We start from the raw sequence: 27,207 nt of genomic DNA, 5'->3' as shown, positions 1-27,207 counted from the left end.
TCCTACTATGCAGATATTTTACGGACAATGGTACAGCAAGTCAAAAGGAAGAGTCCATTGCTTAAGAATGGCTTCTTATTGCACCACGATAATGCAAGGCCAGATATTGCTGGTTGTGTAGTGGACATTTTGCAGAAGAACAACATAGGTATCCTACCACACTCTCCATACAGTCCTGATCTCACACCGTGCGATTTCTCGCTGTTTCCTCAGCTCAAGAAAGCACTAAGAGGCCGCCATTTCGAAAGCAACAAAGCATGTGTAAAAGCTGCAGAGGCGGTTTTGAAAGAACTCTCAAAAAACGGACTTTCACATGTGTTTAAGAAGTGGCCGCAACGTTGGGACAAATGCATCGCATCTCACAGTAGTTACTTCGAAAAAGACCATGTAAATGATGACAATTAAAGGTAATCTGTTTTCTGTATAAATATAGTCTTATAACTTATTGAACAGCCTACGTAGAAGTAGAGGTCGTAATCTGTATGACAAGTCCTGCTAACTTACAAATTTCCTTGAATGTAACCTGAAGTTGATTTTCTTGCATGAATTTTAATAGGTGATGCACTTGTAAATTCACCAGAAGAAAAGAGTACTTTCAGTTCATTTTTCAAGCAAAAAATTTTTGTAGTCAAAAACTGAGCCATAGAAATCCTTTAAGTTTTCTAAAATACCGTCAGGAAACATCTTTGTATACTAACCATATCTTTCACTACTGTGAAAGGTATTTAAGTTTCGAAAGTGAATAGTATCTTTCTTCCATCTCCAGGTGCATGCAGTCAACTATACCCTGGTATAATCAAAGGCATACTCTTTTCTCCTTCTTTTCAGGTTCTTTTCATCTTTAGGTCTTGACTTATCAACTGTATGCGACGGCTTTGTTGCAGAAACCCAAATATAATCAAATTCATGTTCCCTGTCATTCCTAACCTACTTCATAGTGTCATGCACTTTTTTTTACGACAGTGCAATATATCATAGGACAAAGTTTGCAGCATATTATTCAAGACATCAATATAGCAATAGAACAGAAAAAATTTCTACCAACAGAATTGTTTAAAAATCTTGCAAGAAATGCAAAAATCCATGAGCTTTGATTACAGCATCCACGTTCCATTCTCCCAGAATTCTCCACTGTGTTCAAAAAATCCAGTGAGCTGACTTCTGTGATGTTTTACTGTGCTTGTTAAACTGGAAGTAAAGTTCCATCTGGTTGGTGTGATGGAGGGTAATTTTTTAAGCAGCAAAATCTCACAAAACATTTATTCATTTTGATGATTTAGAAAAATATATCTTCAATGCACTGATAGCTTGGAAAAACAATCTACATTTCTTGATAATCGAGAGGCTTTGCTTCAGAACTAAATTCAAAATGTGGACATAGTAATGTGTAAATATTGCTAAAGGATATGCCTTGATAACTTTCTTCTGTAACCCATTAATATGCTCACTCATTACGCAGCCACCATCTTAAGTTGGGTCAACTAACCTGTCCTTAATATTAAATTCCTCAACTCTGTTTACAATATGTTCAAAAGAACACTAGACATTCTATCATCACTGATGTCTGTAAATCCAATGAACCTTTCATGTATTTGCTCATTACAGACAAAACAGAAAACAGTTAATAGCTGCGATTTTGACATGACATCAGATGTTTCATCCTGAATAATTGTCACAAATGTAGCAGCAGCAATTTCTTTTTTTCACCACATCAGATATCATCATCATGAACCATGGGTGCAGAGCCCGTAGGTGTTTGATGACATGTCAACTATATTGTCCCAGTTTTATTTATTTATTTATTCGTATGGAGGTTTCCTCCCTATTTCTCACCCGTCCCAACTGGGGCGAGTTGAGGGCCCCCCCATGGGGGGTTAAGTATTTATGAATGTAGATCCATGTGTGTTCATGTGGCCGGTTTGCCTGCTTGCGGGATGAAAAACCCCAGATAAACTTGTGGAAAATACCCTGCTGTCCACGCTCAAGGCCGGCTAACTTGGCTATGGCTGAGGAAGATCCTTAAGCTCCTCGCATCGTCGATGGGAATCGAACCTAGGACACTCCTTCCCCAGGCATATGGTTGCGAAGCTCATAGCCACTAGGCTAACCGCACGGACATTGTCCCAGTGATGTCTGTTCATTGCAGCATGACTTAATTCTTGAAGAGTTCCCCTACACCAGTCTTTAATATCGTTGGCCCACTCACGGGGAGAGGGCAACCTCTGACATTTTTATTCTGCTCATTAGGCCAAACACCAATGACTTTAACTTTCTGATTTTTTAAGGATACTTGTGACATAAAGACTGAATAATATAAGCATGTAAACACAAGAAAGATATTTAATTAACCAAATATTTCGGTCTGGAAATAGCAGACTATCTTCAGTGGCACTACAAGAACAATTTTAAAAAAAATACAAGGTGGAATATAATGATAGATCATTTAAAAATAGAATAAGCCGCGTGATGTTATATCACTAAGTATTAAAGGGAATATTTTTAAGCAGAGATATGATTGAAATATTTGTTAATTAAATATCTTTCTTGTGTTTTTATGTGCTTATATTATTCAGACTTTAACTTTCTGTCACTTGACATTCTACAGATATGTCCAAAGAGTTTTAATTTTCTTTGTATGACTTTGTGAAACAGTCTTTTAGTTGTATCCTTCAGTACACTTCTTCATTTCTTAACTTCTGAATCCATCCAATTCGTAGAATTTTATGATAACACTTTCTTTCAAAAGCCAGTATTCTTCCTTCCGATTCCTTTGTCATTATCCAAGTTTCACAGCCATATAACATACTGCTAAAGCAGCATGTCTCAAGAACACTTAGTTTGGTTTTTAAGCTGATATTTCTACTCTTCCAAATTTTGTCCATGGATTTTAGCACTGTTAAAGCCTTTGCAGTCATAATTTTAATTTCTTCTTTTACAGTTTAGATCATATGTTATACAACTTCCAAGATAGGTAAACTGTTCCACATTCTCAAGTTCCTTTCCATCTGCAGTAATCGTTTTTCCAATCTCCCTTTCACCAAAAACCATTGTTTTTATCTTTTCTATATTCATCCTCACTCTGTATCTTTTTCCTTCTCTATTTAATTTATGTATCATTCACTCAAGTTTTATTTTGTCTTCTTCAAGTAAAACAATGTCATCTGCAAAGCATAGGTGGTTGAGTCTTATTCCACCAATGAAGATTCCTGTGTTCTGATTTCTGAATTTGTCCATCAATCTCAACAGGTATAAAATGAAGATCCTTGATGATATTGGATCTCCCCGTCTTGTTCCTCTGTTAATGGTGAACCAGGTCTGCCTCCTATCTTGACAGCAGCCTGGCATCAATATTGTATGATTCTAATATAGCCCAGATGATGTTTTGTTCAATGCTGTTGAAGGCTTTTTGAAAATCCACAAAGCATGTAAATACTTTTTTATTCTTTCTTTGTGCCTTTTCAGCAATGAGTCGAAGGGCTAATATCTGTTGTATGGTACTCCTATCTTTTCAGAACCCTGCTTGTTCATCTGTCAGATGTTTTTCAATCTGGCTTTTTAGTCTTTCAGTTAGTATAATCATCAAAGCTTACACAGGTGGCTTATCAGCGCAATGGTTCTGTAATTGTCGCATTCCAAAACATTTCCTTTTTTATGTAAGACTGTCAGCAGTGACTTTTTCCATTCTTCTGGGGGTGCATCCAATTTTCCATACTTGGTTGCAGATTTTGTGTATTACCTGTGCAAGGGTATCACTTCCATTTTTATCATTTCTCCCATGATGCTGACATTTCCAGGACATCTGTTGTTTTTAAGTTCTCGTAGACAGGCTTATACGTTGGTTATGCATTATTAAAACACTTACATTTTTTGTAAGTTCCTTTAGAAAATGGCAATGTGACATTGCCGAAATATCGGAAAATATTTATTAAAGTTTAATTTAATTTATATCCTTAACTACGTTGTTCTATTCCTTAAGTGTTTTAATAATAACTGTTGTTTTTAAGTTTCATTATTGCCTTTCATACTTCATCTTCAAAGATATTGTTTTCACAATCTGTGATTAGCAGTGACATTTTTTCCTTTAACTCATTGGTTACCTGTGTTATAGTATTTTGTTCATCTCTGTAAAATTTCTTCAGTGTTCATTAAGGTTGTGCCTCTTTGATCCTTGATGGCCGTACATCTGGGTTGCCATTTTCTGTTGATATTTCTGAACAACTTATATACTTCTCTCATCTTGTATTCACCATGATATTTGTCAATGTCCTTACATTGGTTTTCAAACCAATTGTTCTTGTCTGTCCTTGCCGCTCTTCTCACCTCATTATACTTCTTTCTGTATGCTCTTTCTGCTGCCTTAGAGTTGTCATGTTTCAGCCTCAATTTTCTTCTTTCTTGCACCAAGTTTAGGGTGTCTTGAGTAATCCATTTATTTTTTTTTCTTTTTTAGGATTGTTGCATTTACTGTTTCCAGTATTATTTCAGTTAGTTGTTCAACTTTCTTATGTCCTTGGTTTCTTCCAGGTCTTTTAATCTTTGGTCCAGTTTTGCTGATTAGCTACAAATTTCTGATATTGTCATCAGAGAGTGTTCCAATATCAGTTGCCTTCAGTGGCATGTTCCTGTGCATTATTTTGAGTTTCAGTTTAATTTAGCGATCACAAACTGTGATCTGAGTGGACAGCTGCTCCTTGAAAGGTTCTGCATTGTTGCACTAACGTGATGATCTATCTTTTATTGATTAAGATCAGATCTATCATATTCTTAGTTTTTCCATCTGTGGAGCTCCTTGTCCATTTACGGCATTCTTTCTGTTGAAATCTGGTGTTATTGATTATTAATTCATTATCCACAGCAAATTCCATTTTTTTTTTTTCTCCGAGTGGGATCAATTTTTGGATTGGAGAGTTTCATAGAATTTGTTTACTTGCTCTTCCGGATTATCACTTGTAGAAGATTTTTTTTCTTTTTTCTAAGTTGGTAAATTTGTCATAAGCATCCATGTGAAATTGCAAGTGATTCTATCGAGTAGTTTGTTTTATACAGTTGTCTGAAATAAAAGTGTTTGTATCCCTTGAAAAGGATAAAATTGAGTATCTTGCGGTTATAAAATTCTTTGTAAAAGAAGGTATAATGCCAAAGGAAATTCATTCAAAGTTCATAAAAGTTTATGGGCACTTTTCTCCTTCATTTTTGACAATTATTAAATGGGCTGCCAAGTTTAAACGTGGCCGTACCAGTCTTGAAAATGATCCACATGAAGGACGTCCAAAAAGTGTAACAACACAGAAATCATTGATCAAGTGCATGATATAGTATTGGATGACCAGCAAGTCAAAGTACATGAAATTGCTGAGATTATAGGCATTTCAAAAGAACATGTAGGATATATTCTGCATGAACATTTCAAATGAGAAAGCTTTGTGCAAGATGGGCACTGTGCTTGCCCACAGCAGATCAAAACCGTACTCGCATGAAAATCTCTGAACAGTGCTTGGAGCGTTTTAACAAGAATAAAACCGATTTTGTGTGTCGATTTATTACTATGGATGAGACTTGGATTCACCATTACACACCTGAATCCAAACAGCAGTCAGAACAGTGGACAGAAGCCAGTTGTTCAGCGCCAAAGAAGACAAAGTCGGTTCCACCAGCAGGAAAGGTCATGGCATCGGTGTTTTGGGATGCTAAAGTCATTTTGTTTTATTAATTATCTTGAAAAGGGTAAAACAATAAGCAGGGAATATTATTCCGATCTTTTAACCAGACTAGGCGAAAAAATTCGTGAGAAAAAACCCGGTTTGCAGAAGAAAAAATCATCTTTCATCAGGACAATGTACCTCCCCACAAATGTATTTTGGCAATTAGAAAATTAAGGGATCTGCATTATGAATTGTTGGAACATCCAATAGATTGGATGTTCCAGCAATTCAGATTTGGCTCCCTCTGACTTCTATCTCTTCCCAAAACTAAACCTCTTCCTTGCTGGTCAGCATTTTTTTTTCAAATCAAGAGGTGATTGCAGCTATATCTGCAAAATATCCTGTAGAGGGGTATTTTGCAGATCTTACTGAGAACCACTTCAGGGATGGGATAATGGTGCTGCAGCATCACCAGAATAAATGTAATAGTCTTAAGGGAGGTTATGTTGAAAAATAAAAATAATTTTGAAATTATAAATTCGTTTTTTCATTGTTAGGCCGAGAACTTTTCAGACCACCCTCGTACTTCAATAACAGTTATGGTGAATGGCTGAGCACCGAATCTTGCTGTTATGATCCTTTTGTTTAAAGGTCTCTATCCTAGTACGGCATCAAATGCTTTATTAGTTAATAAGAATCCTACACTTGCCTCATGTTTTTTCTCATGCCCTGACCATATAATCTTTAATCCATCATCAGATATAGCACTAATGATATCATTTTGTACTGTGGAAGAAGTCTTCGAAATACAGTCAAATTCTTCAAATGACACTATCTAAAAGAGGATCATACTCACAGAGCATATTTAAAAATTCTATATAATTTCCTCTATTAGCTGAATCTTCAGACTCATCATGACCTCTGAAAGGAAGCTCTTTCTTAGCCAAATAGCATATAGCATCAATTAATCTTTTTAAAATGCTTCTTATTTTTCTTTACCTGTTCGTTATGACAGATAACTTCAATTTTTCTTTGTCAATGAGAGTGTCAGTTCTTTGTTTTCCAAACATCTTAAAATTTAAAAATGACTGAACATGTGATTGGGAGCATTTATATTTTTGCACTGCTGCTATTAAATGATTAAGGCCAGAATATTCATGTTTATTCCAAATGCCTTTCTCTCTGAAGAATAATAAACAAGGCTAACAAAAAAGTCTTGACCACACTTCACATCCAGGTAACTATTCTACTGCATTGTATTGCAAAATAGAGAAGTGTCTCATGTACTCAGTTTTTGCATCTTTATGCTTTCTTAAATTTGGAAGAGGAGGACAGAGCTTACTTCCTTTGACTACAGTCATACAGTCCACAGAGATTCTGGCAGAAAACGGGACATTCATTAGATCATCAACACTGTTTCCCATTGTAAATATGGGCAAAAAATTTATAAATTTATGGAAAATTATATATTAAGAACTTGTCTATATTTTATATAAAAACTTGCCTATCATGTCAGTTCACACTTCATGCATGCAAAACAGATGAAACTCAGAAAACAAAGCAGCAACTCATGACAAATGACAATATTCAGTTGGATTAACTGACACAATAATCAATTTTTAATTTCTAGGTGCTATTGTCTCAGCTGTCACCCTGCCTTGCCTTCTGGGCAGTTTAAAATCACTGGAACACTAAGAATTTGACCTGCTATGCCATCTGTATGTCTTTTCAAAGGTGTATGTATTTTGAACGCATACCTGGGTTATTAATTGCGAATGTGATGCAATGTTTATGCATTGAAAAGGCATCCTCTTCATGAAGTATTAGTATATTGTGTTTAATTTTAGAAATCATGCGAAACCAGGAAACAATTAGAGTCTTTAATGGGAATAAATGGAAAAGTATAATTTCTAAATCACTTAAGGAATTGAACAACATAGATCCGAATATGAATTAAATTACACTTTAATAAATATTTCCAATATTTCGGCAACGTGATGTTGCCAACGTATAAGCCTGTCTACGAGAAGGAAAAGTATAATATCAGTGATATTACTATTCCATGGATGTGCACCTAGCACACCTTGAATATTTGCCCCTGGAAGGAATGATTATGTGTTTGATACTCTTACATAAAGTGTGATGTATATGGTTGAATTCTGCTGGTAGAAAGGCATTGCTGGGACAGAGGTTATAGCCTATATTGGTTAGTGTTTTAATGGTGCCATATTGTTTGGGGGGGGGGAGAATGATGTGAAAGTTTGTGAATGTATCTGCCTATGTGAATGGGATTCTTGTATACTGAAATGAACAAATTACCATTAAGAAGGCAGGTGTCTAGAAAGACTAGACTATTATTAGTTTCCATCGTAAATTGGATTCTAGAGTGACGACCATTAAGGTGAGAGGTGAGGTCTAATGTGTGTAGGCCAGTGATGGCGAACCTATGACACACGTGTCAGCACTGACACACTTGAGAGTTTTAGGTGACACACCTTGGATGTTGAAAAAGATTGGTATTCTGATGAAAAAACTGCAATAAATCATGTAAGATCGCTCTCAGTTAAGGCGAAGGTAGGTTTGTTTATTGAAAGAACTTTCTGCCAGTAGTCAGCAACAGAAAAGTCATTAAATGTAATGTAAGTTTGTAATTTCAGTTTATTAAATTAATTGTATAATATGAATTCATAGATTTTATATCAATTCCCTATTAAATAAATAGCCTAATATGATATGCATAAGTCACCATCTCTGATTATGTAGTTACATTTATAATGCATGTATGCAAGTGGCACATCAACGTCAATATTTAAAAAAAAAAAAGTTTGACACACCTGGGTAAAAAGGTTCGCCATCACTGGTCTAGGCCATGAGACCACAAGAAAACATGTCATCTACATCTTCTGTCTTAACCAGATAGAAGATTTGAGTCAAGATCTTGTTTTTCAAAATCTTCCAAAAAAAAAAAATTGGCAGAGGGGAGAGGGGAGATTCCATAGAGGACCCTCTGTTTATAAATGTTGTTCTCCCAAGAGAAATAACCAGAATGGGTAGTTAAAGAAAAGAGATCTATGATATCAAGAGGAAAAACTTTTTTAAAAATTAATAAGGTCATTTAAGGAAATGCTTGTGAACAGTAAGGTGTTGTCAAAGCTCACTAGGATATCAGTATTATTAATAATTAGATTTTCTATACAACATAGGAAGAATATAATTTCAATACAATAGGATGAAAATAGGTTGAGTTTTTATGTGTGATGTGGTATGACCGGTAAAGGGAGCAAGAGATTTCGCTAACTGTTTGGATAATTTATAGCAAGGGTGATATGTAGCATCTACTGTGGGTCTTGTGGAGGGGGGGGGTATGAATTTTTGGTAAGCTGTATATATCTGGGGGGGGGGGAGCAAGTACAGGATTTTTTTTTTGTTGTTGTTTTATTTTGATTTACGAAGTCAGAAGGACAGGAAGAAACTTTTATGAGGTAGACTTTTTAATTTCTTGACCTGAGATTTAGTGGGATCATAATCTAAAGGTCTGTAGGTGGAGTGGTCTCTATTCACTGCATTAAAGATAATGATAGCCCTTCCCTTATCAACTCTGGTGATGACTGTGCTGTTATCCTTATGTAGTTTCATGAGGGTCTTGAGTTGGCAGAATGATAGATTTCTTTTAGAAGGCAAAGATCTAGAGAGGGAACTGGTGACATCAATCCTAATGTTATCAGGTATCTAAAGATAAGTTGCAGATACTACATTCAACATTAGGTCTTGTGCCAGTACTTGTTTAAGTGCAATGCAAAATTCTGGATGAGACTTAGGATGTTAACAGCAGCTTCATTAAGCCTTTTTGATGACAGATTAACTACTGTATGAAGAGGTTGAACTTGAGTGCAGGTTTAGAATTCTACTCCATAAGACTGTTCTACTTTTTGACATATTTTCAAGAATTCTTTTCTGACCAAAGGCTTCTGAAATATTAAAGAGAATGTACTATTCGCTTTAATATTTCTGTTCCATATTACAACATGGAACTCTGTACTAGAGTTCCATGTTGAGAAGTGCTAAGAGTTCAGACTGCAGTGAGTTGATGGCTGTGTTGGTAGCAGTGAGAACAGTGCACGTAGCAGCAATCTTTTATGTAGCAGAGCAAAGCTGGCATCTTGTAGATATCGAGAATTTTTTTTGAATTTGAACTTGATTTTTAATTTGACACAATTCACTAAAATTCCACTATCCCAACATCTTTTAAGAAAGGCCAGCCAGTTTAATTGTCTAGGCAATCGAAGTTACAGCTTACCATTTTGTTTTGCCTTGTGTGCTCAGTCTTCACCATGAATGATCAATATCGTTGTGTTGAGGTTTAAGTGTTGGGAGAAACTTATGTTAGATGTTTAATGTAGTAAAACAGCACTGGGAAAGGATTAAAAACTAATATTTAATTCATCCAATATTTCATCTCAATTATAGAGATTGTCAAGGAGTACAATATAAGATGTAACACACAAGGGCAACATAAAACTAAGTGAAACACATGAACGAAAGACTAGAGTCCCAGGTAGGACACCTGTCAGCAGCCTAGGATGTAAACTGGGATCTCGAAGTATTAGTGTTTCCCATATTTAGGAAAGTTTTATGCAACTATGTTTATTCAAATTAGGCTGGTTTTTATGAACAGCAGCAGATTCTAAAAACAGCACTTTTAGAGATCCTGCAGGAAGACTTAAACAGACTAGCAATATAGGAAAACGTAAATGGCTGCCAGTTTAATGTGGCCAGAGGGGGAGGGGGGAATGGTGGTGAGAATCCAGAGACAAGTGACAAAGATTGTGGCAGGTCTATGGAATGCTCCTTATGAGAATAGGTTGATGGTCTGTGGGCTTGAAAAACTAGCTGATAGGTGAAAAAGAGGAGATACGATAGAAACATATAAGTTATTAAAGGGGTTTTATAGAATTGACACTGAAGACTTCTTTCGGTACATGGCAAGAAGGGGAGAACAAGGAGTCACCCATGGAAATTATGTAAACATATGGTTAATATAAGGGTGTTGTTACTAGATTTTTTGCTTATAGGATGGTGAATGGGTTGCCAGAAGTGATTGTTGAGTGGCTTTGTCAGTGAATGAATTTAAGGAGAGGTATGATAGCTATTGTGTGAACAATAGATCTCTCACATTGGGTCTTCTGGCTCCATGGAGATACCTGTATAATAATAATAAAAAATTTAAAAAAATTGTGAAGATGACAAATCAAATATGGAAATAGAATATGCAAAACTACCTTGTTAGGGACTCATTTTGAATAAATTAATATGAAATAAAAGAGGAATTAGTGAAAATACTAAACTAGCAATATACAGGGTTATCCATACAAATCATGGAACATTCCTTAGAAAGGACCCTTTGTGAAGCTGAAAATGGAAATCATTTATTATTGTTATTATTATTAACATCTGACCTCCATGGAGTCAGAGACTCATTGTGGGAGATACACACATTGCTCATCCAACCGTGCTTTAAACTGATTCATTGTATCTATATTCACAACACACTCAGGCAATGCATTCCACTCTCCATGCAAAGAACCTGCTCCTCTGCTCACACCCCCTCTTTATACAGTTTCCAGCAATGACCTCTTGTTCTACCCTCCCCCACCTCCCATTATATGAAAAAAATTTTCCATTTCAACCTGATAACAATCCCTAACTAGCTTATATGTCCCAATCATATCCCCTCCCCTTCCTCCTATTCATGACGCTCTGCAAATTACATTCTTTCAATCTGTCCTCATACTCCACATTCCAAAGACTTCTTATCACCTTTGTGAATCTTCTCTGGACCCTTTCCAACATATCCTCATCACCATGAAAACCCAGTGACCAAATCTGTGCACAATAATTTATATGAGGCCTGATGAAGGTCTTATACAATGGCATCATAACCTCTCTATTTCTGAATGTTAGGGTCCTCCGCGTCATTATCCGATGTGACATCTTCACAACTTGTGCAATGTGGCCCATGAATTTCAGGTCCTAGTCCACCATCACGCTTAGATCTCTCATCTTCTACTTCCTTTAAAGTTTCCCCACCAAGTGCATACTTTGCATACCAAATCTCAAAACCTTACACTTTGCAATACTGAAATGACAGTCCCACTTATCTGCCCATTCATGCAATCTGTTCAAGTCCTCCTGCAAGGCAATAACATCTGCTTGACTCTGCATTGCTCTCCCCAGTTTTGCATCATCTGCAAACAGCTACATATCACTAGTTAAACCCATCTCAATATCATTAGCATACAAATTGAATAACAATGATCCCAATACTGACCCCTGCAGTTCACCCACTAGTGACCTTTCTCTTTCGGAATACCACATCCCCCATATACAACTTTCTGATACCTGTCTGACTGCCAGTCACTGATCCAACTCAGAAGTCTGTTATCCAATCCCATCTGTTTCAATTCATGATTAATAAAAAGAAATTTGGTGATGTTAAAAAACAAAACCTTATGCAGTTGCTTCACAAAGACAGACCTTTTTTTATGGTATGTTACATGATTTATGGGCCATCCTGTACAAGACAGTGTTCAAGCCAGTTTTAATTTATGGATTAGAGCAGGCATTCCCAACCCTATGCCCGCGGGCACCATGGCGCCCGTCGACCAATTTGTGTGTGCCCGCCGCTGTTCAACTGTGTGCCGTATAGGTTGAAATAATCATGTGCACATCACGCAACAATTCATGGCATACTATATGACGCATGCATTAATGACAATGATGAGTATTAAATGCATACAATGTAAAGTAGATGCGCATTCGAAGTTGTTCATTCCAGTTTAAGAACTGGAATATCATCATATTCTCCTAATTATGAAATATTTGCCAATGAAATGCATTGCCAAAGATCACACTAACTTACATATATATATTTAAATTTTTATATAATGTAAGCTTTGCATGTATTCATTTAACAAAAGAATTAAAAAAATTTGCTTGAAAAAAAATAGATGGTACCCGTCGCCCTACCGGTATTTTAGAATGTGCTCTAGGAAACAAAAAGGTCGGGAACCCCTGGATTAGAGAGTTGGCTATAAATAAAACAGTTGATTGAAGACTAGACATCACAGACCAGAGTTTTGTGAAAACTGGGGGAATAAAACAGATAGCATCAGTAGTAGAATCATGTGACAAATTAGGATATTAAGAATGGACATGAATTTTTGCTATATTGGTTTTATATAGGTTTAATTATGCTTGGAGAAACTGATAAGGATAGGGATCTCAGTGTTATGCTGGATATATAGGTTTAATTATGCTTGGAGAAACTGATAAGGCTAGGGATCTCAGAGTTATGCTGGATAGGAAGTTGAAATTCAAAAGTCACATAGCAAAAATTGCAAATACAACTCAGTAATATAATTACGATGTTGAAATTAACATTGATATGTAAGTATAAGGAAGTTGTTTTTATCCTTTATAGGATCTTGATATGACCACACCCTGTAGTACTGTGCATGCACAGATTTGATCTGCATTTTGAGAGCATAAAGAAGCTCTGGAAATGCTGTAAAGAAGAATTACAATGGTGAGATCAGAATTATGAAATGTAGATTATGAGGACAGATTGAAGTATGTGGACTACAGACAGTGGTGGACACAGAAAAGAGAAATAATATGATAGTGGTCAATCAACTTCTGAAAGGATGTTATAGGGTATTAGTTATTGAAATTTTTTATTATATGGAAGGTTGGGAAAGGACCAGGTGCATCCTTGAAAGTTAAGTTTGTGTGTGGTTAAGAAAGGAGTGACAGATTTTTCTCTCATGGAGCAGTGAGTTAGTGAAACAGATTGCCTGTTGAAGTGATGAGTGCACTATCTCCACATATTAATACATAGTATGTATTAGTGTAAGAGAAAGTACAACAGCTGGTGCAGGTGACATATGTCCTTCCTCAGCAAGTCCTTGACTTCATAGAGGTCTGTAATAATAATGTAAGAAGATGTGAGGTCTGGTCTCTTTCAACTAAAGATGACTTAGCCAGTCTCATATGGAGGTAGAGGGTTTTTTCCCGCCTGGAAACTCGGGTTTTTCATCCCTCATAACAGGCAAAGCGGCTAGTAAAATACGCACAATTTACAGACAAGAATAGTTAGAGACTGGGGGGGGGGGTAACTGTCTTATCCTCATATTACGGTTAGGAAATCCAAGGATGCTTCAAGGGCTGTGGGCACTTAAGTGCCTGCCTGCCTGTTAGAGCCAATGTGGATGAAATAGCGAGACCAAATTGCACTTCTTATCCATGTTATTCAATAGGTGTTACAGAACTGTATCCAGATTTAGTTGGACATCTATAGACATCATGGCCTGTTGGGTGGTGGTGGGGGGGGTAATGGAATAAAGTAAGAACGAACTCTTCTGGAAACATCAAAATCCTTGCCCTACTTGAAGAATACAAATTAAAGATCAAAATTCTGGAAGATCTTGAACCTTTGAATAATTGTGAACTGCAAGATGTGTCAAGTGTAGATGAGGATTGGAGTGTTTTCAGCTATATTGCATTGAACCAAGATTTGAAGCATGAGAGATGGTAAATTATATATACTAAAAGGGTAAAAACTTAGAGTCACGAGATACTGTTGCATTGGTAAGGCCTCTCCATGTGAGGCATCTGTTCATTGTGGAGGGGAACTCCCATTGATGGTACTGGCTTTTTTTTTTTTTAATATACTTATTCGTTTAGTATGCATTTCTCCCTCTACTTCTGATGAGAAGCACTTTTTTTAAGTCAGGGTAGATATTTGGGTCAGAAGAACAGAATAATCAACTATCAGCAATAGAAAGGAGGAGTAGAAATTATGGAGGTCATCCCATTTAGTACTACTGTTATGCCAAAAGACACAAAACTGGGTGAAAGCTGTTTCATAGTAAAGGAAGTGGGATGAGTTTTTTTGTTGCTCCCACCCACGAAAGGTTATTACAAACCTATAGTACATTTTGTACTGTGGGAGGACTAAGGTTTTTTTTTTTCTATTTTTATCAATTTTATATATTTAAAAAAAAATTCAGCTAATGCCTTTTTATTCCTGTATAGGGAGTAGGCGATGCTATTTTAGCATTATCTAACTTTTGGAGACTGAGTGGGCAAATCAATCTCCACTGGTAGCCAATCAGCGATAAATGGCCCAAGTCTTTCGACTAATTAAGCAGTCCTGAAGACACGGCTCAACGTGCTGCCATCTCATGATCCCTATTCCTAACACAATATTTTAATGTCTGAAATAGTGTGGGTTCTATGGTCAATTTTCTTGAATTTATGGGACGGAAAACCCGAGTTTCCAGGAGAAAAAACCCACTTGCCCATGCCAGAGATCAATTAACTTGGGAACCAGTCAAAAAAATGCTTAGTAAAAGTTCTCTAATCAGTGACTAGACTTGAACTCGAAGTCTATCTTCAGGCTATTTAGTTCTGAGAAGTACAAACACCACTTCCTCTAAGCTACACGGGCTCCGTATTTCGATATATATATATATACGCGCATGGTCTGAAAAATTCTCGGCCTCAACCATAGATGCCAACACTATCGGCAAGATATTTTTTTTTCCTAAGTTGGTACATCTGTCATAAGCATCCATGTGAAATTGCAAGTGATTCTATCGAGTAGTTTGTTTCATACAGCTGTCTGAAACAAAAGTTTCAGACAGCTGTATGATGTCTGTATGATTGTCTGTATCCCTTGAAATGGATAAAATTGAATATCTTAAAGGAACATGGGTCTCTCTCTCCATTCCATAAAGGTCAAAACTGATCTGGATAGTGATCCACCCATAATGTTTTGTACTATGCACATCTAAAAGGAAGTGTGCTTTGCATTATGGGATAGTAAGACAATTGCTGCAAAGTCATCTGCCTCTGCATACAAGCATATTCATGAAGATGTTTTATGCACAAACTTTGTTTATTTGCACTTGGATAAAGAATTAAACAAGAATATTATTTATTAGCAAGTATAATTTGATTCATAACAAGTGAATAAACATTCTACAACTACATTAGTCTGTTGTTTTGATGATTCTTTAACTAAAATGAATAACTGCTGTAACAAATTTGGTATGAAAATAAGCAATAAAAAGGCAAAATATGAAAATAGAAACATTGAAAACATCCACAATCTAACCTGATTAACTGAGAGTGAGCCTATCCATTCTTCCTCTCACAGTACAAATTGTAGTGTAGGTTTACAACGTTACTTGAGATCAGAGTCAAAAAATTTTTGTGAAAAAAACTATCAAACAAGTAAAATATTTTGGCTATTTAGGCATAATTCTTAGTGAATATAGGAAATTAAATATGGAGATAGATATTAGAATAAGCAAAGTGTCTATGATAGGGAGCCAATTGAATAAATTTATGTGGAATAAGACAAAACTCTAAATTAGTAGTATACAACAATATTCAAACTAGTTTTAACTTACGTGTGTGAGTGTTGGATTAGAAAAAAAAACATCACAGATATGAAAATTTTGAGAAAAATGGTTCTCAGATGGCTGTATTGACACAATCTTATTAAAATTGAAGATTATTGCAGATCAAATGTTCTCATTTAGCAACTTTTGTGGGGAGAAGTGAGAAATAAGGATAAACATAAACAACTGAATATAATTAAATGAAAAAATGAAAGTAGAAATTAAATAAATGAAGGTACAGATAAGTAATAAAAGCAATAATTAAACAAACTTTCCATATCAATGATTTTTATCTCTAGAGGATAAATATTATATGTCAAGAGCCTCCTAGCAATTATGGAAGTCACGGAGTGTTGAATAAACTCTCTTTAGCAGTTTCATCCTGGAGCAATGATTTCATCAGGGGCTGTTTTAAATATGGATTAATATGGCCATGGTTCATGGTCCTTAATGATAGAGGTACTTAAAAACTTGCTCTGAAGTCACAGCTGAAATCTTTGATTTATAATATAAAGCCGAGAGAGCTTAGAATTCGTTCAAGTCCTTTGTTTTATTTTCTTTATTTATTTATGTATTTATTTTTAAATTTCTGCCTAGTGAAGTCAAAAGTTTCAGTTTTGAGATTATTTTACTGTTGAAATACATAGGCAGCAGTGAAATATAATTTTCACACATTGCAAACTTTTCCTCAGATTGCTATAGAGAATGTAGTAATTTGAGTCTGATGTCAAGTCACTCAATATCAGGCTCATAAATCTTCAGCTATGCCGGAATGGTCATACTGGCAAGATATTAGCTGTAGCTCTTGTCATAGCATTGAGTGATCCTTCAGCAGGAGAAGAATGGTACTTTTCATAGCACTATATAAGCTGGATATAGTACTTTTCATACCACTATATCAATAAGCTGGATATAGTGCTATGAAATGACTGGATGTCATAAAATTACTACATCCAAACTTTTAGGATATTAGCAACTACCATTTTTGGCCTAGTAACTGTCAAAACATCCTGAATTCTTCTCCTCATGGATAGCTGATAGCCCCCTGAATCATGTTGAAGGTTTAATGGAGTATTAACAGCACTAGGAAAGGATTAAAAACTAATTTTAATGCTTCCAATATTTTGTCTCAGTGACTGAGACAAAATGATGTCCATCAGCAGTTAAGCCTTAACGGATGGAATCCCTGAGTCATTTAGTTTGCATTCAGTTAGTGAACCTACTTTTTTTCTAATAAAGATTACTGATGCAGGAGTGAAAACAGCTCCTTCCATCTCACAAACACATGAACAAGTATTTGTCATAACCTTTTATATTATTGTTATTATTTTTGTCCTCTGGACTTCAACAGATTATTTTAATGAACTGCTAACACTTTTTTATGTAATATAGATAAATTCAGGCACATTATATATTTAGGTTTTCAATTGATTCCCATCCCTCCTCCCTTAACTCCTTAGTTTGGATTTTACAGTATAAATACACCAATGGTATACTCATTTTAAACCTTGATATATGTTTTTCTTGTAACTAAAATAGGTAAATTTATGTATTTTTTTAAAAAACGTAATTTCAGAATGTAGTCTATGTTTCATTTACTTGAATAACATCTTAATTTTAATATATTTTAAATTTTATTTTTATAAAATCAATGCAAAATAGGGGAAACAAATTGTGAAACAGATAGTAAAACTGAACAGTCACAAGAATCAAGCCTTCCAACATACTATTCTTCAAAACACAATTCAGAGAATTCAAAGACATGCACAAAAGAGCAAAATAAAACAAAAAAAAAAAAGAAAGCTGATTTTACCAGTTCTTCAATTTCAAGGTATGTGGAAGCAAAGTTTTATTTCATTCAGTTTACTAATTTAAATTTTATTTCCTTTCAAATAATCGCTTTTAGAGAGAGAAATCACAATTTCCTGGAAGGTACAGGATACTAATCAAATATTTCATCAGTTTTCTACCAAATTTAAAGCATATATTATTTATATTATTATGTGACACCACCAAGGAATCATCATGGGAAAACACTCTACTCAACACAACCTACTGTCTATACTACTTAATACTCCATCTGCAGACTATATCATCTATATCCCCACTAATAGTAGATTCATTATGAATAATTATGAAGACATACTACTGTGTTACAGAACTTATTATTATTATTACCCTAAGACCTCATGAAGTCAAAGACTCATCTACGAGGTCCCTTTGTCATACACACAGCTCATCATACCGCACTTTAAACACATTCAAATTGTTTGCAGCCACCAAAGTCTCAGGCAAGGCATTCCAATCATTCACAATTCTGCAAGCAAAAACCGGATTCTCACTCCCATGTTAACACCCTCTTTATACATCTTCCTCTTGTTCTCCCCTGATCTCCCATCATTTTATGAAAAACCTCTTCAACATTCATCTTATAACAACCCCTTACCCGCTTGTACATCTCTATTATATCACCCTTCCATACCACCCTTCATATCACTCTTCCTCCTATCCTCCTAGACTCTCTAATTGTATCTTCTCAACTTTTCCTTATTTAATATTCCAGAGATCAGAAACTACAGTGATACCTTGGCTAATGAAGATAATTCGTTCTGGAATCACATTTGTTAGCCGAAACGTGATTTCCCATAGGTTTCTATAGAAAATCGTTTAATTCATTCTGGATGCTGCCTACTATTTAAATAGTTAAATAGTTTTATAAAATAGTAAAAAGCACACTATAAAAGGGCAAAAACTCACCAAAAGCTGAGATGAACAGCTACCCAATTAGATGAAGGAGAATGGAAAGTAGAATGAAAAACTGACGATCTTTACACTATTATATACACTTTATTAAACTGAAAATATGTACACAACGTTTTTACTATTCTTCCAAATTTTCAAAGTTTATTCAAAGTACGTCTCCTCTTCTTCCGTAGCTGGCCTCTGTCTCTTTGCCAAAGGAGAAGTCAAAAATCTGTCCAAAGTTGATTGAACTTCTCTTTTTTTCAGAATGTTTTTAAAGTGATTCAGACACTTGTCTTCAACCAAGGCACAAAGTCTGTTCATTTCAGCTTTGTTGGGATGCTACTTTGTAGCCAAAGACTGAAACTCTTCCCAGTAGTGCAGCATATTTTTAATGTCACCTATTGGCATTCTTCCCTTTTTATTGCTGTCCTCCTCCTCTGATGAGCACTCTTTATCTTTCTTGTCTCTTTCCTGATTCAGTTGCTTTTTCAACTCTTCAAGATCTTCTGTTGTCATATCTTTTGAGTGTTCTTCAACTAATTCTTCTACATCTTCTTCATTTACCTCCAAATGTAATGCTTTGCCCAAGGAAACTATTTTATCTACAATGTCAGCATTTTCAGCAGCATCTTGAACACTAGAAACAGCACTTCTTATATTGCAGCAGTCTGGCCATAACTTTTTCCAGGCAGCATTAAGTGTCCTAACTGACGCTTCGTCTCATGCCATGGCTATGACTTGAATGGCATGAAGGATATGATAATGATCCTTCCAGAATTCCCTCAGAGTCAGACTGGTAAATGAAGTTGCATCAAAACATCTTTGGAACATGTGTTTTGTATACAGTTTCTTAAAGTTTAATATGACCTGTTGGTCCACAGGTTGCAAAATAGATGTGGTGTTTGCAGGAAGAAATTTCATCTTGATGAAGTAAAATACTGCCTCCAAATCTTTTCTGGAGCATTGTCCAGAAGAAGCACAGCCTTTTCAGGCAAGTTTTCTTCTCTCAGCTACTTTTTCACTGTGGGCCCAAACACCTCCACCATCCACCCTGTGAATATGCTTCTTGTTACCCATGCCTTGGTGTTTGACTTCCAATAAACACTAAGCATGGGCTTGCAAACATTCTCCTTCTTGAAAATTCTTGGTATCTCAGAGTGGTAGACCAACATTGGTTTAATTTTGAGATCACCATTTGCATTAGCACAAAATAAAAGAGTTATTCTATCTTTCATAGGCTTGTATCCTGGCATACATTTCTCTTCTTTTGTGATGAAAGTTCTTTTGGGCATTTGCTTCCAGAACAACCCAGTTTCGTCACAATTAAACACTTGTTCTGGCTTGTGTCCATGAATGATGGTCCACTCCTGAAATTCTCTAACAAACTTCTCAGCCTCCTCTTTATTTGCACTGGCTCCTTCTCCATGTCTAATTACACTATGGATCCCTGACCTCTTGAACTTCTCAAACCATCCTTTGCTTCCTTTGAATTCTTCCTCTGCTGCACTGTGTCCTGCCACATTTTTCTTCAAATTTTCATAAATCATTCTGGCTTTGCTGCAGATCATCTCTTGAGTCATAGTGTCACCAGCCATTTGACGCTCATTTATCCAGATCATCAGAAGCTTTTCCATTTCTCATTCACAGAACTTCTTTGCGATTGAGAGGCCAAGGTCTTCACACCAGCTGCAACTGAAGCTGCTTTAATCTCCTCCTTCTTCAAAATTGTAGCTATTGATGATGATGCCATGCCATGCTTGACTGCTAAATCCACAATTCTGACTCCTCTTTCATATGCTGAAATGATTTCTTTCTTTTGCTCAATTGTGAGCAACTTTCTGCTTCCCTTGGGTTTGTTGCTTACTTTTTTTGGACCCATTGTCAAGAAAATTTTTTTCTGAAAAATATAAAAGAAATATGATATATAGCATATTATTTATTTAATTTGATAAGAATAGAATTTACTAATTATAAATTAATCTCCCATAGTAGAATTTAGCCAAGTAAAGAATAAATGTTACCACACTTACTTCTTGCATTCACAGCCACACGGAGCGTGCACAGTACTGACACTGGTATGAGGCTTCTTGCTGTCTCAAACGTAAACAACCCAGTTGGGTTGGTGGGTCTCCCCACCAACTATGTAATGTGGTCAGCTTTTCTTTGTCACACATATATAGATGGAAAAGATAAGCTCCTGGAATGGCCCGACTGTTCATGTTTGCTGCTTTATGTTAGCGCGTGCATCCACTAAAACATTCGTTAGCTGAGTCTGAAAAACAGCGAAAAAAATCTTCGTTAGCAGGGTCACTCGTTAGCCGAAGTATCACTGTATTCTAGTCGATTGCTTCTGAATCCTCTCCAACATCTTTTTGTCCTTTTGAAAACCAGGAGACCAGATCTGTGTACAGTAGTCAATATGTGGCCTAATCAGAGCCTTATATAATGGAACAAGAATTTCCTTACTTCTACAATTCATTGTCTTCTGTGTCATTGCCAGATTTCCTTGTGTTGTCCTCACAATTTTGGCAACATGTCCTTTAAATTTTAGATCCTTATCCACCATCACCCTATGATCTGTTATTTTTTCCATCTCCAGCAATATATCCCCGCCAAGCATAAATTCTACATCCCATCTTTGTTTTCCAAGTTTTAAAACCTTACATTTTTCAACATTGAAATGGCACCCCAACTCCCATGTCCATTTACTCAATCTATTCAAGTCTTCTTGTAAGGCCACACCTTTTGCTCTACTCCTCATAGTTTGTCCTACCTTTGCATCATCTGCATATAACTGAATACTCCATCGAAATCTTCCCCAATATCATTAAGACTCCTGAGCCACATCACTAGTGATTTTCCTCTTCCAAATTGTGCATGAGGGATATTGCTTATCCATACACAATTTGCTGATACCTATCAGATAGCCAGTCTCCAATCCAATGCACTAGTCTAATATCCAATCCCATCCATACTAGTTTGACTATCAACTTATCATTTGGTATTCTCACATTCAGTTTAATTTCCCTTTTTATATATGGGTACTATGAGAGCTCTACTCCAATCATCCGGAATTCGTCCCTCTGTCCAGGCCTTCTGAACGATGCAGTGTAACCATGGCAAGACTTTTATACCTCCATACTTGAGTTTCTGGTCGAATATCATCTACTCCTGCTGCCTTTCCACATTTCAGGCCTTTGATGGCTTTTTCTACTTCAAGTATGGATGTATTTCTGACTGCATGCCTGTTGAGTGTTTTTTAATTTTTTTTTTTTTTTTTTTACCACTGTGCTATCACTGCTTGTTTCATTTAGGAATTTTTTGAAGTAGTTACTCCAAACATCAAGGATATCTTTTTCTTCAGTTTTCATGTCATTTTTATCATCTCTAATTCCTTTTACAGTACTCTTGCCACGTTCTTGATATTTATTTTCTATGTTCTTACCAAAGTCTTCCCATGACTTTGTTTAGCTAGTTTTACACAGTGTTTCCTCCACTTCTACCTTAGTAGAACCTTCTGTGGGACCATATGCACAAATAAATCTCATTGTCTAGTTCCCCATTCTGATATTTGCCCACATCACTCTACTTGAGACTGCCTGCCATTCAAGAAGATTAGCCTCATATTTAGTGCTTAATACTATGGCTCTTCCTTCTTTTCCTTGATTGTCATTGCCTGAATGTAACATTTTGTATTTATTGCTCAGTAAGATCTCACCAGTTTTTGTCTTTTTTGTTTTAGTCACCCCTATTATGTCGATCTGGTACTTATCCAATTCCTCAGCTAGCTCCATTTCTTTGTCATTCAGGCTTCTTATGTTGATAGTACCGATCTTTAACTTTGGTGATGTTGAGTTGGGGTGTGTTTTCAGATTTGTTCCAGTAGCTGACTTTTCACCCTGGTTCCCTGGCAAAAACAACGGGGGCCTTATTTAGGGCAATGCCCCATCTGGCATAAAATTTTGTCATGTTGTGCCATCATTTTTTATTTTGGTTTAACCAATAAGAATACAATTTGGTCAGTTAAATCCCAAATTGCCAGCCCATCCTCGTTCGTTCAGTATCCAGGTAGATACCCAACAGGGTGCACCACGAGAAGGTGGGGATTAGACATTAGGTTAGAAGCCCTGGTTGGTTCTCTGCATTCCTTTAAAGGCTATGTGGAGGTCTCCTCTCAGTTATACAGCTTTGACCCTTAAGCACTCCAGGTTTGTTAATAACATAAAAAACATTTTACAGATAGTAGGAAAGCAGCATTTCATTGTAGTATTTCAATACAGGTGGTATGGCAACACAACGTGAACTCAGTGGCTTCGAGAGAGTATGGCACGTAACGACATACCACATTGGTGGCATGTCCTTACGTGCCATTGCCACTCAACTGGAACACCCAAAATCAATGGTTGGTGATGTGATCAACCAGTGACTGACAGGAACAGGATGGTGTTAAAAGGGGTGGCGAGCAAAAACCTGCTACAGTTGGCACAGATCATCCATGATGAGTACCAGAGCACCAGTAACACCATGGTGAACACTAATACTGTACAAAAAGAACTCCATTTACTGGGTATCCACAGAAGAATAGCAGCACACAAGCTGAACATCACAACAACAAACAGTGCGGCTTGTCTAGCCTGGTAAAGAGCGTGTGAACAGGACAATTGACCAGTGGAAAAATTTTACTCTGGAGCGATGAATCAATGTTCGCTTGTTTCCATTCGATGGCAGGGTGTGGGTGTGGAAGCATCTTGGTGAAGGCTTGTTACCACAGTGTGTTTTTTCCATAGTGAAGTTTGGTAGTGGAGGAGTAATGGTGTGGGGTACATTCAGCTGGTTAGAGTGCATATAATTTGGAGTGCAGACACAGAATTATCTCGAATGCCATTATAGGTTGCAGTGTTAAAATTTCTTGTCACTAAAACTAAGAGGGTCCAGCCAGATCCATTAAAACAGTAACGGACCATAATGCCTCCTCTACCAAACTTCGCATTTGGCACGACACATTCAGACAGGTGTAATTCTCCTGTCATCTTCCAAATCCAGACGCATCCATCAAACTGCCAAATGGTGAAACATTTGGCAGTCATCATTCTTATTCATCATCATCATTCATCATTCAGAGAACATGTTTTCCACTGCTTCATAGTCCAATAGCAGTGAGCTTTGCACCACTGGAAAACTGTGTCGAAGGAATTAGTAGGGCTTAGGAAGTGGCCAAGGATGTCTGGAATAATCTATAGTTGATTTCATTCCTAGAGTTGAGAAAATAAACTGCATGAAAATTAAGTCGAAGAATAAGACTTTGAAGATGGAACTAGGCTAACTGCATGGACATATATTAATGTATTGATTTAAAAAATTTTTAAAAAAAAAAAAGCCTGTTTTACTTTAGAATGTTTATTTTAATAAACCAGAAAAAAAAAATCTATTGACCAGATTGAAAATGAATTAGCAAATTCTAATTATATGCTAATTATATTTATTTATATTTATCTATTTATTTATTTATATGCTAATTATATTAACATTCTTTATTTGTTTTTAAATAGTGATAGTAAAACAAGTGAACCTCTTAAATATCATGATGATAAAAAGACAAGTTTGAATGATGCTGATAGGCTTCGTCTTATTGATTACATACATGACAATAGGGCTCTCTATGAAAAAGTTATAATTTATGAGGTACTTTTCATAATTTTTTGTTCTTTATATGTAGTAAAGCTCAAAGAGTATTCAAACATAAACTTCTTCCTCCATAGTTTTATTATTCGTTTATAAAAATAAATCATGACTTTGATATAAGCAGAAATAAGATATGCTGTTTTTAGTTTCTTGATATGAAATGCATGTCAAAAGAACTTGAAATTTAAAAAAAAAAATAATAATAATAAATAAATAAATAAAAACCTACAGTATGGGTCTTAACAAAGCCCCAGCCAAGTATTGATACCCCCTTTTGATAACAGATGTAAGAAACAAAAGACATGATACCAATAATAAATGTACCAGTTTTTCTAATTATTCATGCTACAGGTGAAAAGCCAATAGGGAAAATGTCAACAATTCTACAGGATCCCTTAATGAAATAACTGCTGTAATAAATTTGGTATGAATATCAGCAATAAAAGGCGGGGGGGGGGTGAAATAGGCACAGACATTGAAAACATAAGCTACATTCTATATGGGAAACCTATAGCACAAATAAAACATTCAGCTACTGAGACACAAGTTTTAGTGAAAATGGCAAATTAAATATGGAAATTAATGATATAATAAGAAAAGCTAGTATTACGGGGAGTCAACTGATTAAATTTATATGGAATATAATAGGAAACTAGTCGCAACATTCACTGTTTTCAAACTAATTTTAACTTATGGATCTGAGAGCTGAGTTAGAAATAAAATATTTTTAATCCAGCTCTTAGGAGAGATAGACAGATGGCATCAGTAGCAGAATCATTAAAAATGATGATATTAATTTGAGGTGTAGCCTTCCATGTGAGTCTTTTTTACTATCCTATCTTCCAGACCACCATCGTTGGGATCCAATGCCATGCTGCTGTGTTTGCCATGTGGTGCAACCTGTGGACATCCAGAAAGGGGGACTGGTAGTCTTGTAGTATTTTGGCCTCTACTTTGGCAAAATGGGTGCTTCTGGATCATCCAGAAGCACCCATCTGGGGTAACCCTAATGTTCCACTCCTGAGTGCAGTCATTGCTTGCTGGATAGTGGGCATTCATTTGGCTTTATGGTGATAGGGAGCACTGATGGTGAACAAAAACTTCAAGCATGAATCCTTCATCATCAGTCATTTCAGGGGGCCCTAACAAGGCCCAACCAAGTACTTATACCTTTCGAAACAAAGATAAGAAACAAAGGACATGATACCAGTTTTCTAATTATTCATGCTACGGGTGAAAAGTCAATAAGGAAAATGTCACCCTTCTTCATTCAAGGGTATAGAAGGGCTGGCAGTTTCTCCCAAAACAGTTAAGAAACTGTTCTGGTGATGTCCTCATAGAAACATCATATCAACAACATCCCATAAAACACTCAATTCCTGTAGAGGAGTCATCTCAGAATGGGACCTCCTAGATGTTCCTGATGAGGAGACATGTTTAGAACTGAAGAGGTGTCATGATCCACAGGGATGGTTATATGGTTCCAACCAGAAATATCATCCTTACATTTGATACTTCTGACCTCAAACATTGGTTAAAGCAGGGCATCTCAGTTGTCCTGTTAAATATGAAAAAAATTATGGCAAAGTTATCACTTAAAGACAAACAACCAGACCCGTCTAAAGAAAAATTGATATTTCAGTATTCTTGAACTTACTCAGTGATCTTAACACATCTGATGATGTATTGGATATTTTATCAGAGGAAGAGATGGACACTGGTTGTCTATACTTCTCAAAATTTAATTTGAAATATAAACCCAATAAGGGCAAGTCTTCAACTTCCTGGAAATCAGATAAGTCTATTAAGCCTAAACAATAGAAATGTTTTTACAATGAAACTATTGTAGATTTTGCCAGAATATCAAGCACCTGTGGTAGAAACACAAACCTTCCTGCAAGCAGAAACCAAACTGTTTCTTTTTTTTGCAGGAAGCTTATTTAAAACCCATTGAAGATCCTATCTTTAGGAATATCACTCTTGTACACAAGGACAGAACTAGAGATAGCCCTGCACATGGTGGAGTCGTATTCTCGTGGGCAGTCATACTCCTTTCCATCATGTTCAGCTTAATACTGCACTGGACCAGTAGCAATTTGCTTATCTGTGGGGTTTCTAATCACAGTATGCTCAATATATTTACCACCAGGTTCTAAATTAAATGAAACAGAATTCGATAATCTCATAATGCAACTGCCTCAGTCCATACTCCTAATTGTAACTTTAATGGACATCACTGTGGTAGCACCAACAACAACACAAATAGATGAGGTCGTATCATTGACGAGCGAATGCTTGACAACCATGGCCTCTCCCTTATTAATAATGGAGTAAATACCTTCTTCCATATGCCTACCCAATCTTATTCTGCAGTTGATCTTTCAATCTGCTCCCTTGCCATTTTTTCACTGCTCACATGGGATGTTGATGAAAACATATATGGAAGCAATCATTTTCCTCTTATCAGCAATACATCTTCACAGGAACCATGTCTTCCTACACTGATGCCCATGTGGAAAATGGACCAGGCTGACTAGAATATATTTTCCCAACTTGCAAAATTTAATACTGAAGCAGCCAGCCAAACACCTTATTAACGAAGCAGTGAAGTATATCACAGATTGCATTGTCCATGCAACCACCAATAATTTCAGAACTGTTTCAGTAATTGC

The 27,207-nt window shown here is 36.1% G+C and overlaps 1 protein-coding gene across 1 annotated transcript in view; it reads left to right on the top strand.

Annotated features, from left to right (window-relative positions):
* mus312 (mutagen-sensitive 312) overlaps positions 1–27,207 on the top strand; it is a 575,442-nt gene that overhangs the window by 486,005 nt on the left and 62,230 nt on the right. The window contains exons 19-20 of the mRNA XM_090395332.1: positions 17,771–17,939; positions 24,403–24,535. Coding sequence (XP_090251458.1) covers positions 17,771–17,939; positions 24,403–24,535 — 302 coding nt within the window. The remainder of the gene's footprint in view (positions 1–17,770; positions 17,940–24,402; positions 24,536–27,207) is intronic.

The sequence above is a fragment of the Typopeltis vanoorti genome, chromosome 7 (genome assembly GCF_054136105.1).
Source record: "Typopeltis vanoorti isolate ZY-2024b chromosome 7, IOZ_Tvanoo_1.0, whole genome shotgun sequence".
Classification (NCBI taxonomy): Eukaryota; Metazoa; Arthropoda; class Arachnida; order Uropygi; family Thelyphonidae; genus Typopeltis; species Typopeltis vanoorti.
This window is presented reverse-complemented; position numbering and strand designations above follow the sequence as displayed.